At 50.2% G+C, this 12640-nt stretch overlaps 1 protein-coding gene across 11 annotated transcripts in view; it reads right to left on the bottom strand.

Moving 5' to 3' along the window:
* LOC140219924 (sodium-independent sulfate anion transporter-like) overlaps positions 1–12640 on the bottom strand; it is a 521780-nt gene that overhangs the window by 155768 nt on the left and 353372 nt on the right. For all 11 annotated transcript variants that reach the window (XM_072290106.1, XM_072290101.1, XM_072290100.1 and 8 more), the window contains exon 7: positions 11275–11365. In XM_072290106.1, coding sequence (XP_072146207.1) covers positions 11275–11365 — 91 coding nt within the window. The remainder of the gene's footprint in view (positions 1–11274; positions 11366–12640) is intronic.

Below are 12640 nucleotides of genomic sequence, written 5' to 3'. Positions count from 1 at the left end.
GATATCTTGTTTTCTTGCGTAGCTCCTGTCTCCGGCAGTGCGGCTTCGCCGCGTGGCCTGGGGCCCGTGGCGGAAGGTGTGGTTGAAGCGCAGTGCGAGAGATGGCGCGAGCGTTGCGCTGCTAACACCACCTCACGGCGGGGTTACTTGGGTGCGAAAAAGGAAGGCGCTTCCTCTTTGGCTTGCGGGCCGGCGAGCACCGCGGACGTCCTGCGCGTGCGCCGATCCATGCTTCTGCGAGACCGTCTCGCGTGGCCTCCTTCGAACGCGCCACCGTTCGCGTGACCGTACGCGCGAACGACCAGGCGTTGGGATCCAGCATGGGGCGAACATATTCGCTCGTTATCCGGTAGCAGTAAGTTGGACTTCTAGATTTGTCACACGCCCATCGGCATGTTTTGTGGATAGCAACTCGGCTAGCAGGCATTGATCTATGAAAGGTGCAATAAATGCCCTTGTGATTGTTTGCACTACTGTGTTGTCGTTCCTTTGGCCCAAGAGCACGGATGAGAAGCCCACACCACATAAATATCGTTGACCCTATGCCTCCTGTGCAAGAGCATAGATACATATTGTTACGTGTAGAAAGACAGAGGAAAGAGGCTATTTACAGGCTATTTACACTGGACTGGAGCCAGAGGGCCAGGCCGACATTCACTCGCGCCAAGGGCACAGACCCACTCGTCGTCGTTCTCGCAGCGGCTCGTCCCTTCAGCATCGCTCGATGATATCGTAATACTACCCCCCAGCGGCAAAAGCACTGTCACGGTGCTGTTAAATATCCAAGGGGCGTGGAGAGTTGTAGGGTTTGAGTCGGGCGACGTGGACAATGTCACTGGTTGTCACAGCAGAGGACGTAGTGGGCGTGGCTGGCACGATTTCCTAGGTGACATCGGTCACTTGGCGAAGCACGCGATATGGGCCCGTGTAGCAGGAAAACAGTTTTTCACAAAGGCCAACTTTACGCGATGGTGACCAAAGACCACACGAGGGTGCCGGGTACAAAATTGACATCACGGTGACGGAGGTCGTAGCGTTGCCTTTGTTTGCCTTGAGAGACTTGTAGACGAGCGCGCACAAGTTGGCGAGCATGGTCAGCATGGGCGATAGCATCACGGGCATAAGCGCTAGTTGATGCTGTGGTGGACGGAAGCACAGCGTCCAGTGGTAGCGTCGGTTCACGGCCATACAAGAGGTAAAAAGGAGAAAAGCCAGCAATGTCGAGACGGGAAGAGCTGTACGCAAAGGTGATGTAAGGTAGAGCCTGGTCCCAGTCACAGTGGTCGTCTGAAACATATTTGGATAGCATGTTTGTAAGTGTGCGGTTCAAACGCTCAGTGAGGCCGTTCTTTTGAGGGTGGTAGGAGATGGTAAATTTATGCTGTATTGAGCAGGCACGCAAGATGTCGTCAATGACTTTGGCTAAGAACGTATGGCCACGGTCTGTTAGCAATTGACGTGAAGCACCATGAATCAAAATGATATTATGCAGGAGGAAGTCCGCAACATCAGTTGCACAACTGGTCGGAAGAGCGCGGGTTACGGCATAGCGGGTCGCGTAGTCCGCTGCGACTGCAACCCACTTGTTTCCTTATGTAGATTCTGGAAATGGGCGGAGAAGATCTCTGCCGACACAATAGAAGGGCTCGGCAGGGATGTCTAGTGGCTGCAGGTAACCAGCGAGAAGCTGGGAAGGCTTCTTGCATCGTTTGCAAAGTTCACAAGTGACGACGTAACATCGTACGGAATGGGCAAAGCCCGGCCAGAAAAAACGGCAACGTACACGGTCATAGGTTCAAGATACGTCGAGGTGTCCTGCCGTTGGTGCGTCGTGAAGCTCTTCTGGAACGGTTGAGCGAAGATGTTTAGGTATGACAAGTAGGAACTCAGAGCCGTCCGAATGAAGCTTACGACGGTACAGAGTACCGTCGCGGAGGACGAAGAGGCGTAGTGTGGTGTCGGCTGGAGTGTTCAAAACGGTCGATGAGTGCTCTGATGTAGACGTCACGACGTTGCTCGTCGCCAAAATGAAGTAGCTGTGACACAGAGAATACGCAAGCAGCACTGGTAATACTGGAGAAGTCAGGGTCGTTAACAGGGTAACACGACAAGCTGTCAGCGTCTTGGTGCAGGCAGCCAGACTTGTAGGCCACGGAATATGAAAATTCTTGTAGCCTCAAAGCCCATCGACCAAGCCGGCCTGTAGGATCTCTTAGCGATGAGAGCCAGCAGACAGCATGATGGTCAGTGACTACGGAAAAAGGGCGACCGTAAAGGTAAGGATGGAATTTCGCAACCGCCCAGACTACAGCAAGGCATTCTTGTTCCATAATGGAATAGCTGCGCTCCGATGGTGTGAGGATGCGGCTCGCATAAGCAATAATGCGATCCTGGCCACGCTGACGCTGGGCTAAGATGGCACCTACGCCATGACCGCTGGCATCTGTACGCAATTCTGTAGGGGCATCAGGGTCGAAGTGGGCGAGAATGGGTGGTGAGGACAGAAGAGTAACGAGACGAGAGAAGGCGGCGGCTTCTGCAGTACCCCACGAGAATTGTACGCCTTTCTTCAAAAGGTTAGTGAGGGGTCTAGCAATTGTCGCAAAATCTTGAATAAAACGACGAAAGTATGAGCATAGCCCTACAAAACTTCGAACGTCTGCAGCTGTCTTCGGAACCGGAAAGTCTCGGACAGCGCGAGTTTTGTCGGATTCAGGCTGTACTCCGGAAGCATCAACAAGGTGGCCCAGAACAGTAATTTGGCGGCGGCCGAAACGACCTTTGGACGAGTTAAGTTGCAGCTTCGCCTTTCGAAATACATCAAGTATAGCTGTTAAACGTTCAAGGTGAGTGTCGAACGTGGGTGAGAAGACGATGACGTCGTCGAGGTAGCAGAGACATGTGGACCATTTGAAACCTCGGAGCAAGGAGTCTATCATACGCTCAAAGGTGGCAGGGGCGTTGCATAATCCAAACGGCATTACTTTAAATTGGTATAGGCCATCAGGTGTGATGAACGCGTTTTTTTTTCTGTCCATATCGTCAACAGCAATCTGCCAGTATCCAGAACGAAGATCAATAGAAGAGAAATAGCTGGAACCACGGAGGCAGTCAAGGGCGTCGTCGTCTATATGTGGGAGCGGGTAGACGTCCTTCTTAGTAATGTTGTTCAGATGACGGTAGTCTACACAGAAGCGCCATGTGCCATCCCTCTTCTTAACCAACACTACAGGTGACGCCCAGGGACTCGAAGAAGGCTCAATGATGTTTTTGTCTAGCATTCTGTTTACTTCACTTTGAATTACTTGGCGTTCCGATGCAGAAACTCGATACGGTCATTGGTGAATAGGAGTAGCATCGCCAGTAAGAATCCGATGCTTGACCGCAAGCGTCTGGCCTAAAGGGCGATCGTCAAAGTCGAAAATATTGACACGTGTATTTATATTTAATCGGGCGACCACGTTTCGCCGCCTAACAAATCTTATCGCACAGCGCGGGACGCCTGCATGTATCCGAAGTTTCTGGAAAGTTATCGACGCTTCTATCCGCTGTCTGTTGTCGCCGAACCTTGTGTTATTTGATTTCATCGCCTGATGCGAATGGTGTAGAGCTTTGTGGAAGGCACGCGGGTCCCAACGATTAATCTGGAACATTCGACGATTGATGTATAAAAGCCGACGCGCTTGACCCGCTGATCAGATTTTCGACGATCGCCACCGTGTTCGCCGCTATCGTTGTGCTATAAGTGTAGCCTGTTTTTGTGGGCACAGGTTCGCCCAATAAAAGTTAGTTTTGTTCTTCACAGTATTGCTACTGTGTTCTTGAACGTCACCACCACGTGACATCTGGTGGAGGTGCGGGGTAACGATCCCCGTACCTCTCGCTCAGAAGTCTGCTTCGACGATACAAAGACTGCTTTTCGACGTCGTCGAGGATTCGACAAACACCAGTCGCAAAGCATCGCATAATAACCGAAGAGTGCGCTCGACCACTCCGCCAGAGCTCTTACCGAGTTTCGACGCGAGAACGCGAAGCTATAAGATAACAAGTCGATGAAATGCTGCGCGACGACATCATCCAGCCGTCGAAAAGCCCGTGGGCGTCTCGAGTTCTTTTAGTGAAGAAAAAGGATGGAACCCTACGCTTCTGCGTCGATTATCGTCGACTGAACAAAATCACGAAGAAAGACGTATACCCCCTCCCACAGATACACGACGCATTGGATTGGCTCTGCAATGCTAAATACTTCTCGTCGATAGACCTCAAGTCTGGCTACTGGCAAATAGAAGTCGACGAAAGGGATCGCGAAAAGACCGCCTTCATCACGCCAGACGGCCTCTATGAGTTCAAGGTTATGCCATTTGGACTGTGCTCGGCGCCTGCAACGTTCCAGCGCGTTATGGACACGGTTTTAGCAGGATTGAAGTGGCAGACCTGTCTTGTTTACTTGGATGACGTCGTCATCTTCGCCGGAAATTTCGACGATCACCTTAAGCGGCTTGCGACGGTATTAGAGGTCGTCAAGTCATCAGGGCTCACTCTGAAGCCGGAAAAGTGTCGCTACGCTTATGATGAGCTTCTATTCCTAGGCCACGTCATCAGCAAATCTGGAGTACGCCCTGACCCGCAGAAGACAGCTGCCATCGCAAAATTCCCGCAGCCAATCGACAAGAAGGCAGTGCGCAGATTCCTTGGCATGTGTGCCTACTACAGGCGCTTTGTCAAGGCCTTTTCACGCATCGCTGAGCCGCTAACGGATCTAACCAAATCTGATGTCGAGTTCAAGTGGCAAACGCCGCAGGCCGACGCATTTCAAGAACTAAAACGACGCATGCAGTCACCGCCAGTACTTGCACATTTCTAAGAAGACGCCGAAACCGAAATCCACACTGACGCCAGTAGGCTAGGCCTCGGTACCGTCATAAGTCCAGAAGAAAGACGGACATGAACGGGTGATACCTTATGCTAGCTGGTCGCTGTCAAAAGCGGAAGGCAATGATTCTACGACTGAAAAGGAATGCCTCGCCATGATTTGGGCTACTGCAAAATTCCGCCCTTACCTATATGGCAGGCCATTCAAAGTCGTCAGCGACCATCACGCGTTGTGTTGGCTAGCTAACTTAAAGGACCCTTCAGGACAGCTGGCGCGGTGGGGCCTCAGACTGCAAGATCATGACGTCACCGTAATATACAAGTCCGGAAGAAAACACTCTGACGCCGACTGCTTATCACGCGCCCCCATCGATCCCCCGCCCCAAGACGACGAGGGACGACGACGCCTTCCTTAGAATAATTAGCGCGGAAGACTTCACTAAACAGCAGCGAGCAGACCCGGAGCTAAAAGGCCTCGTCGAGTACTTGGAAGGGAACACCGACGTTGCCCCTAAGGCATTTAAGCGCGGGTTGTCTTCGTTCACGCTACAAAACAACCTGCTTGTGAAGAAGAATTTCTCACCAGTCCGCGCCAGCTACCTTCTTGTTGTACCGTCAGGGCTGCGTCCAGAAGTACTGCACGCCCTACACGACGATCCAACCGCTGGGCACCTTGCATTCTCCCGGACGCTGTCGAGGATACAGGAAAGGTATTACTGGCCGCGTCTGACCGCCGACATCGCTCGTTATGTCAAGACATGCCGAGACTGTCAGAGACGCAAGACACCACCGACAAGGCCAGCAGGATTACTACAGCCGATCGAACCACCTCGCCGACCATTCCAGCAGATTGGGATGGATTTGTTGGGGCCGTTTCCGACGTCAACATCCGGGAATAAGTGGATCGTCGTGGCGACGGACTACCTCACCCGCTTCGCCGAAACTAAACCTCTACCAAAAGGCAGCGCAGCTGAAGTGGCGAAATTTTTCGTCGAGCACATCCTGCTGCGACATGGTGCCCCAGAAGTCCTCACCACCGACAGAGGAACGGCTTTTACAGCAGAGCTCACCCAAGCCATTCTGCAATACAGCCAGACAAGCCACAGGAGGACAACTGCCTACCACCCACAGACGAATGGTGTCACAGAGCGCCTGAACAAGACCCTCGCCGACATGCTAGCAATGTACGTCGACGTCGAACACAAGACCTGGGATGCCGTCCTGCCGTACGTAACATTCGCTTACAAGACGGCGGTGCAAGAAACAACACAGATCACGCCGTTTAAGCTGGTTTACGGCAGGAACCCAACGACGACGCTCGACGCCATGCTGCCGCACGTCACTGACGAGGAGAATCTTGACGTCGCTACCTATCTCCAGCGCGCCGAAGAAGCCCGACAGCTCGCCCGCCTACGGATCAAGAACCAGCAGCGTACCGACAGCCGACGCTACAACCTCCGACGACGCTTCGTCGAGTACCAGCCCGGCGACCGTGTTTGGGTATGGACCCCGATACGCCGACGAGGACTGAGTGAGAAACTATTGCGACGCTATTTCGGACCCTACAAGGTCATCCGACGTATTGGCGCACTGGACTATGAGGTCGTGCCAGACGGCATTTCGCATTCACAGTGGCGCCGCGCACGATCTGAAGTGGTCCACGTGGTGCGCCTTAAACCCTTTTACGGACGCTGACGAAGTTCCTTATTTCGATGTTTTCGTTGCTACGAGTGCTTTTCTTTAGTACTTTCGTTTGTTTGCAGCATCGGGTCGATGCTTTTTAAGAGTGGGGTATTGACACGTGTATTTATATTTATCGGGCGACCACGTTTCGCCGCCTAACAAATCTTATCGCACAGCGCGGGACGCGCCTGCATGTATCCGAAGTTTCTGGAAAGTTATCGACGCTTCTATCCGCTGTCTGTTGTCGCCGAACCCTGTGTTATTTGATTTCATCGCCTGACGCGAATGGTGTAGAGCTTTGTGGAAGGCACGCGGGTCCCAACGATTAATCTGGAACATTCGACGATTGATGTATAAAAGCCGAAGCGCTTGACCCGCTGATCAGATTTTCGCCGATCGCCGACCGTGTTCGCCGCTATCGTTGTGCTATAAGTGTAGCCTGTTTTTGTGGGCACAGGTTCGCCCAATAAAAGTTAGTTTTGTTCTTCACAGTATTGCTACTGTGTTCTTAAACGTCACCACCACGTGACAATCTCTGTAGGACAATAACACTTGGTAAAGGTCTTCAGCCTGCGCAGAAGACAGGTCCGTCGCAACCATTTTTTGTATCTTGGGATCGGCGGCCGAGGCTGGCACGATGGGCCTGCTAAGCTCGCAAGAACCATCGGTCGATAAAGTTGCCACGTGATGGTCGCCGAGACAATCAACGTTGGCAAGGCAAATACCTTGCGGTAGAATTTGCTTTGCCAATCCAAAGTTAAAGATAGGCATGAAAGTGTGGTTCGCAGTAATAGTAAGTGTACTGTGAGGCACGGTAACGTCATACTGTAGTGGAATGTCGGGCAGAGGAGTGACGAGGTACTCGCCATCAGGGACTGGTGGGGAAGACAAGAGTTTAATATAGGCTATTGATTTTGGCGGCAGGCGAATAAAGCCGGTGGGGTGTAGGCGGCACTGGGGTGCGTCAGAAGGCTCTGCGAGAATCGCCGACTCAAGGCAAAGGGTACTGGCAGAGCAGTCAATAAGAGCAGAATGCGCGGAGAGAAAATCGAGGCCGAGAACGAGGTCGTGGGGGCAATGAGCAATCAGGGTGAAGAGGACAGGAGTGTGGCGGCCGGCAATGCTAACACGTGCCGTACACATGCCGATGATAGGCACAGTACCGCCATCCGCAACGCGGACAACAAGTGCCGACACTGGGGTGAGCAGTTTGTTCAGTCGTCGTCGGAAGGCAGCACTCATAATAGAAAGATGTGCCCCTGTATCGATGAGTGCCGTGACAGGATAGCCATCAACATCAACGTCAAGAAAACGTGAGCAGGGGATTTGAGGGCAGTGTCGACAACGCAGCTTCACCTCCAGAAGCTGCAGTGCCTAGTTTTCCAGCTGGGCGCGGGAGGCGATAGGCGGCGAAGAGAAGCGGCGGGGTTGGGGCGAACGAGACTGATGGCGTCGAGGTGTGGGCGAGCGGCTGTAGCGAAGGTTCGGAGCACGGGCATCAGCGACAGTGGGTTCATGGCGGGTGGTATAGGAAACAGAAGGTCCAAAGGTGCGGGAATAAGTGGCGGCATATGTCTGAGGAGGCGGTGGCCATCGGTTGTGGCAGTGACGAGCGACGTGGTCGATGCGACAGCAGTGGAAGCAGATTGGTCTGTCATCAGGGGTACGCCATTCGGACGGGTTGCGGCGAGATGTGGTAGAAAAGGACTGTCGGGGATGAGGAGGGCCGGTACAGAACTGGGGAACGCTGGGTTGAGATGTTGAACACACGGAGTTCAGACCCATGTTCTCAAATTCCTGTCTGACTACAGCCTGAATCATGGCAATCGTGGTTGCTGACGGATCGGGGGGCGTCGCGGAGAAAGCTGGCGAACAGGCGGCCTCGAGCTTGCGGCGAACAATACGGGTGACGTCATCACAGGTGGTGGCCTGACGCGATCGACCCTTACATGTCGACGTAGCAGCGGTGTTGGGCAGCCGCGTGATGTGGTGTGTGATACGGCGGCTCTTGGCTTGTTCAAGGCGACGGCATTCTTTAATGATGGCGTCGATTGTCGAGACGTTGCCGAAAGCAAGCAAATTGAAAGCGTCGTCGCCGATGCCTTTTAGAACATGTGACACCTTATCTGATTCAGACATAGCATCGTCAGCTTTGCGGGATAGAGCCAATACGTCGAAGATATATGAAACGTACGGCTCTGTAGATGTCTGAACACGAGACGCAAGAGCCTTTCTCGCGGCAACCTTGTGGCCGATGGGGTCGCCGAACAGTTCCCGTAGCTTTTCTTTGAAAGTGCCCCAACTGCTTATCTCGTCGTCATGCGTCTAACGTGCGTCGACCGTTTTACTCGTTGGCCTGAAGCTGTTCCAAATATGAACATCACTGTAGAAGCGGTCGCACAGGCTGTTGTCAAAGTCTGGATCAGCCGATATGGCGCACCCTCTACTATAACAACTGACCACGGTCATCAGTTTGAGAGAGAGAGAGAAATTTATTTACAGGAAGGCAGAGAGGTCGGACTGAGCTATAACTTGCTCTGGCCTGCTACTCTACACTGGGGAAGAGGGATGGGGAGGGAAAGGGCTGATGAATGATGATGGTACAAGGAAGAGATGCGTATATACAAATTCATCAGTTTGAGTCCACACTTTTCTGTAGTGTCTCGAAAACACTTCGCATCACACACATTAAGACAACTGCCTACCATCCAACGTCTAATGGAATGGTCCAACATTTTCACTGACATTTAAAGGCTGCCCTAATGTGTTCCAACAATACCATGTCATGGACGGAATGACTTCCTCTTGCCCTCCTCAGCCTTCAGAATGCACTAAAGAGCAACATGCAGTGCTCTATGGCAGAACTTGTTTTTGGCACAACGCTCCACGTGCCGAGATAGTTTTTTGGTGCACAGTCATCATTGGTACCCTTAGAAATTACCAACTATGCAAGCCAACTCTGCGTGATGATGGACACCATTGTTCCACCACCTGTTCACCCCACTCGTCAGCCCACACATCTCAGCGACTGTACACACGTCTTCATATGCGAAGACGCAGTCCGTGCTCCGCTAGAGCCACCACATAGCGACCCCTTTCAGGATTCTCAACCGTACGCTCAAACACTTTACAGTGATGATCAATAGGTGCTAAGACACAGTATCCATTGACTGTCCTAAACTAACTCATTTAGTCACTCGTCATGGTTGCTATAGTGGCTATAGTGTTTGGCTGCTAAGCACGAGGTCACAGGATCGAATCCTGGCCATGGCAGCCGCATTTCGATTGGTGCGAAATACGAAACACCCCAGGTGGTCAAAATTTCCGGAATCCCCCACTACGGTGTGCCTCATAATTGGAAAGTGGTGTTGGCACGTGAAACTGCATAATTTTTTAACTCATTTAGATAATGAATCAATAAGCACACATACCACTGCAAACGCCTTTGAACGTACACATTGTCATCCTAGAGTGCGTTTTGCTACAAATACGACCTTCATTTCTTCCTTTCACGCCACTCAGCAGACCTGCGGCTACCTCACTAGGGGGAGGGCCCTGTAGCATCTACTTCTTTTTGGTGTGTTGCCTTGAAGGAAGAAGAGGATGATGAAGTTGCACATGCCTGGTGTGCCGTTTGTTCCCCGACCACCATATGTTCACCATGCGAGTGTTAAAATATATATTACTATGTAGTGTGACTGAATGCGTCACTCCATTACCTAAAAATTAATGTTAAATAAAGATTATATCTTGTTGCGACTACAGCATACGGCACTGGCCATGCTCTGACAATGCACTGTCTTACTAAAACCCATGGAGGAAGGAAAAAGTTAGGAGAGAGCATTAGTTAGGAGAGAGCACACAGCCAGCCCTTTGCTCAGTGGTGGCCCAATACGTGACCTCTTGTGTTGAGCTCACGGAGCAAGAATCGAGACTTGCCGAGACATCTGCTTACCAGCAGCTATGCCAGTAGATTTTATTCGGTTCACACTTGTTCACCTGCACTACCGTCGCTCTGCCTGCTGACCAACCGTGCACCAACCGTGCACTTTGAAGTGTGATCACGTTTGAGACAGCAAGTTTGGCTTCAACCAAGTTACGCGATGCTCCCTCCTAACTTTTTCCTTCCTCCCTGCTAAAACCTTGCTTTAAGGACGAGTGTGCGATGGGCTGCAGCCATATTACAGTCAAAACTCGTTTCAGCGAAATTGCATCCAATATGAAACTACACTATAACTTTGTCATTCCAATATTTATTATGAGTGTATTTGTAACCTGCCGATATCAGAGGGAAACATTTTAGACTTACTTCATTATATTTAGCAATTCGTTATATTTGTGTTCATCATATCGAACTTTGACTGCATGTGCAGCCATACAAACTACTGAAACACAATGCTCATACTTGTTGTTGACCTGATGAGGACAAGATTCCTAGTTGAGATGCTGGCTTCAGGCTGAGGGTTTAATTTTTATCCCCTGTTGATCGCTTCAAGTCTCCTTCTCGTGAACCCATTGTTTTGTTCATATACTAAATTTTATGGTTAATTTAAGGTCAACAGTGCAGGGATGGATAAGCTGATAAACTCTAAACCTGAACTATAAAAGATGCCATAGTGCAGGGTCCTGGTTATAATTAGACCAATAGGGGCTATATGAAATAGCAAACATCAGAATCTCGCTATGTATATATGTCAGTGCAGGCTTGAGACAAGTTACCTGTCGCAAAAGTCCACCAGATGCCCTCAATGACCTTTTGTGCCCGAGGTGGAAGCCTGGAATCTGGGCTGAACTTCATATCCTTGAAATGCTGCACAAGCAGATAAAAAACAAATTCTAAAACTTATATATGTCCCCATGAATATCTTTTATCTTATGATGTGATTTTCGAGGTCCTACATTTGACACGAGGCTTGCTTTTCTGGCCATGATTGTTTAATACAGTAGAACCTTCTTGACTCATTTCGAAGGAAGAAAAAAACAAAAAGAAAATGCATTGCCAGAAAAATAAATTGTTCATGTCTCAGGCACGGATGTTATTTTTCAGTTCCTGCCCCCACAACAAAAACTTAAACTAGGAAATTGCACAAGATTGGACCAAGATGGCAACAGCCTTAGAAGACTGGACCACCCAGCCTTAGAGTAAAGCTATGAATGTACTCTGTACACACCGTATGCAAGGTTTTTAAAGTGAGCCCATTACTAGCCTTGTCCCACTTCCTCTTCTCTAACTAGGTCCTGAGCAAGCTTTTTAACTGAATTCTAGGGGTGTCTGGATAGAAAGATTTTCTAATCAAACGGAATACGAATATTCGTGAAAAAAAAACCTATATATTTTTGAATATCAAATTGAATACTGAATGCTTTCACTTCCTAACAAAATACATTATAAAGTAGAAGGACTTGTGCTAGTTGGTGTTTGCTTACCGACATAATGCAGCGCAAAAACAATTACACAGAAGGGACACAGAACACGTCACAGGCGCTACTAACAATTTTATTTGAAAGACAGCTAGAAGAGTGTATATACTGTTCCCAACACGCATGTGCACCTACCATTACCGAGGGTGATTATCAGGGCTGGCAAGACCACTTGTCAGATCTAAAGAAAGCAAGCTCCGTGTTATACAAAACAGCAGAAGTCTGGCTTACGCAAGCACTACATTTTTAACGCTTCTAATAACTCACGCGCCGCTTTATCTTTGCTTCTGCCCAGGATCTTCACATCATGAAATACCGGCTTACTAGTGCAGGCTTTACAGTGCACTGAAAGATGTGCAGGGAAGACTTTCTTCAGGTTATTAGCATGCTTCCTCATTTGGTCATTGACACAGCAGCCTGTTTGTCCTATATAGGACTTTCCACAAGACAGAGGAATTTCATAAACCACCCCGGTGGTGCAACACAAGCACGGTTTTACATTTTTCCCTTGGCAGCCTAACATTTAGCTGCCCATTATGTGGGGGCACAGTTGGGCCAGCCTATTTGGAGCGGAGAACATGACAGGCACTCCATACCTATTCGCAACTTTTTTCAAACTGTGGCTCATCTTATGCACAAATGGCACAACTTCCAGCCTTAGGCC

Source organism: Dermacentor andersoni, chromosome 8 (assembly GCF_023375885.2).
Source record: "Dermacentor andersoni chromosome 8, qqDerAnde1_hic_scaffold, whole genome shotgun sequence".
NCBI lineage: Eukaryota > Metazoa > Arthropoda > Arachnida > Ixodida > Ixodidae > Dermacentor > Dermacentor andersoni.
Note: the sequence above shows the minus strand (reverse complement) of the source record. Positions and strands in the feature narration are given on the sequence as shown.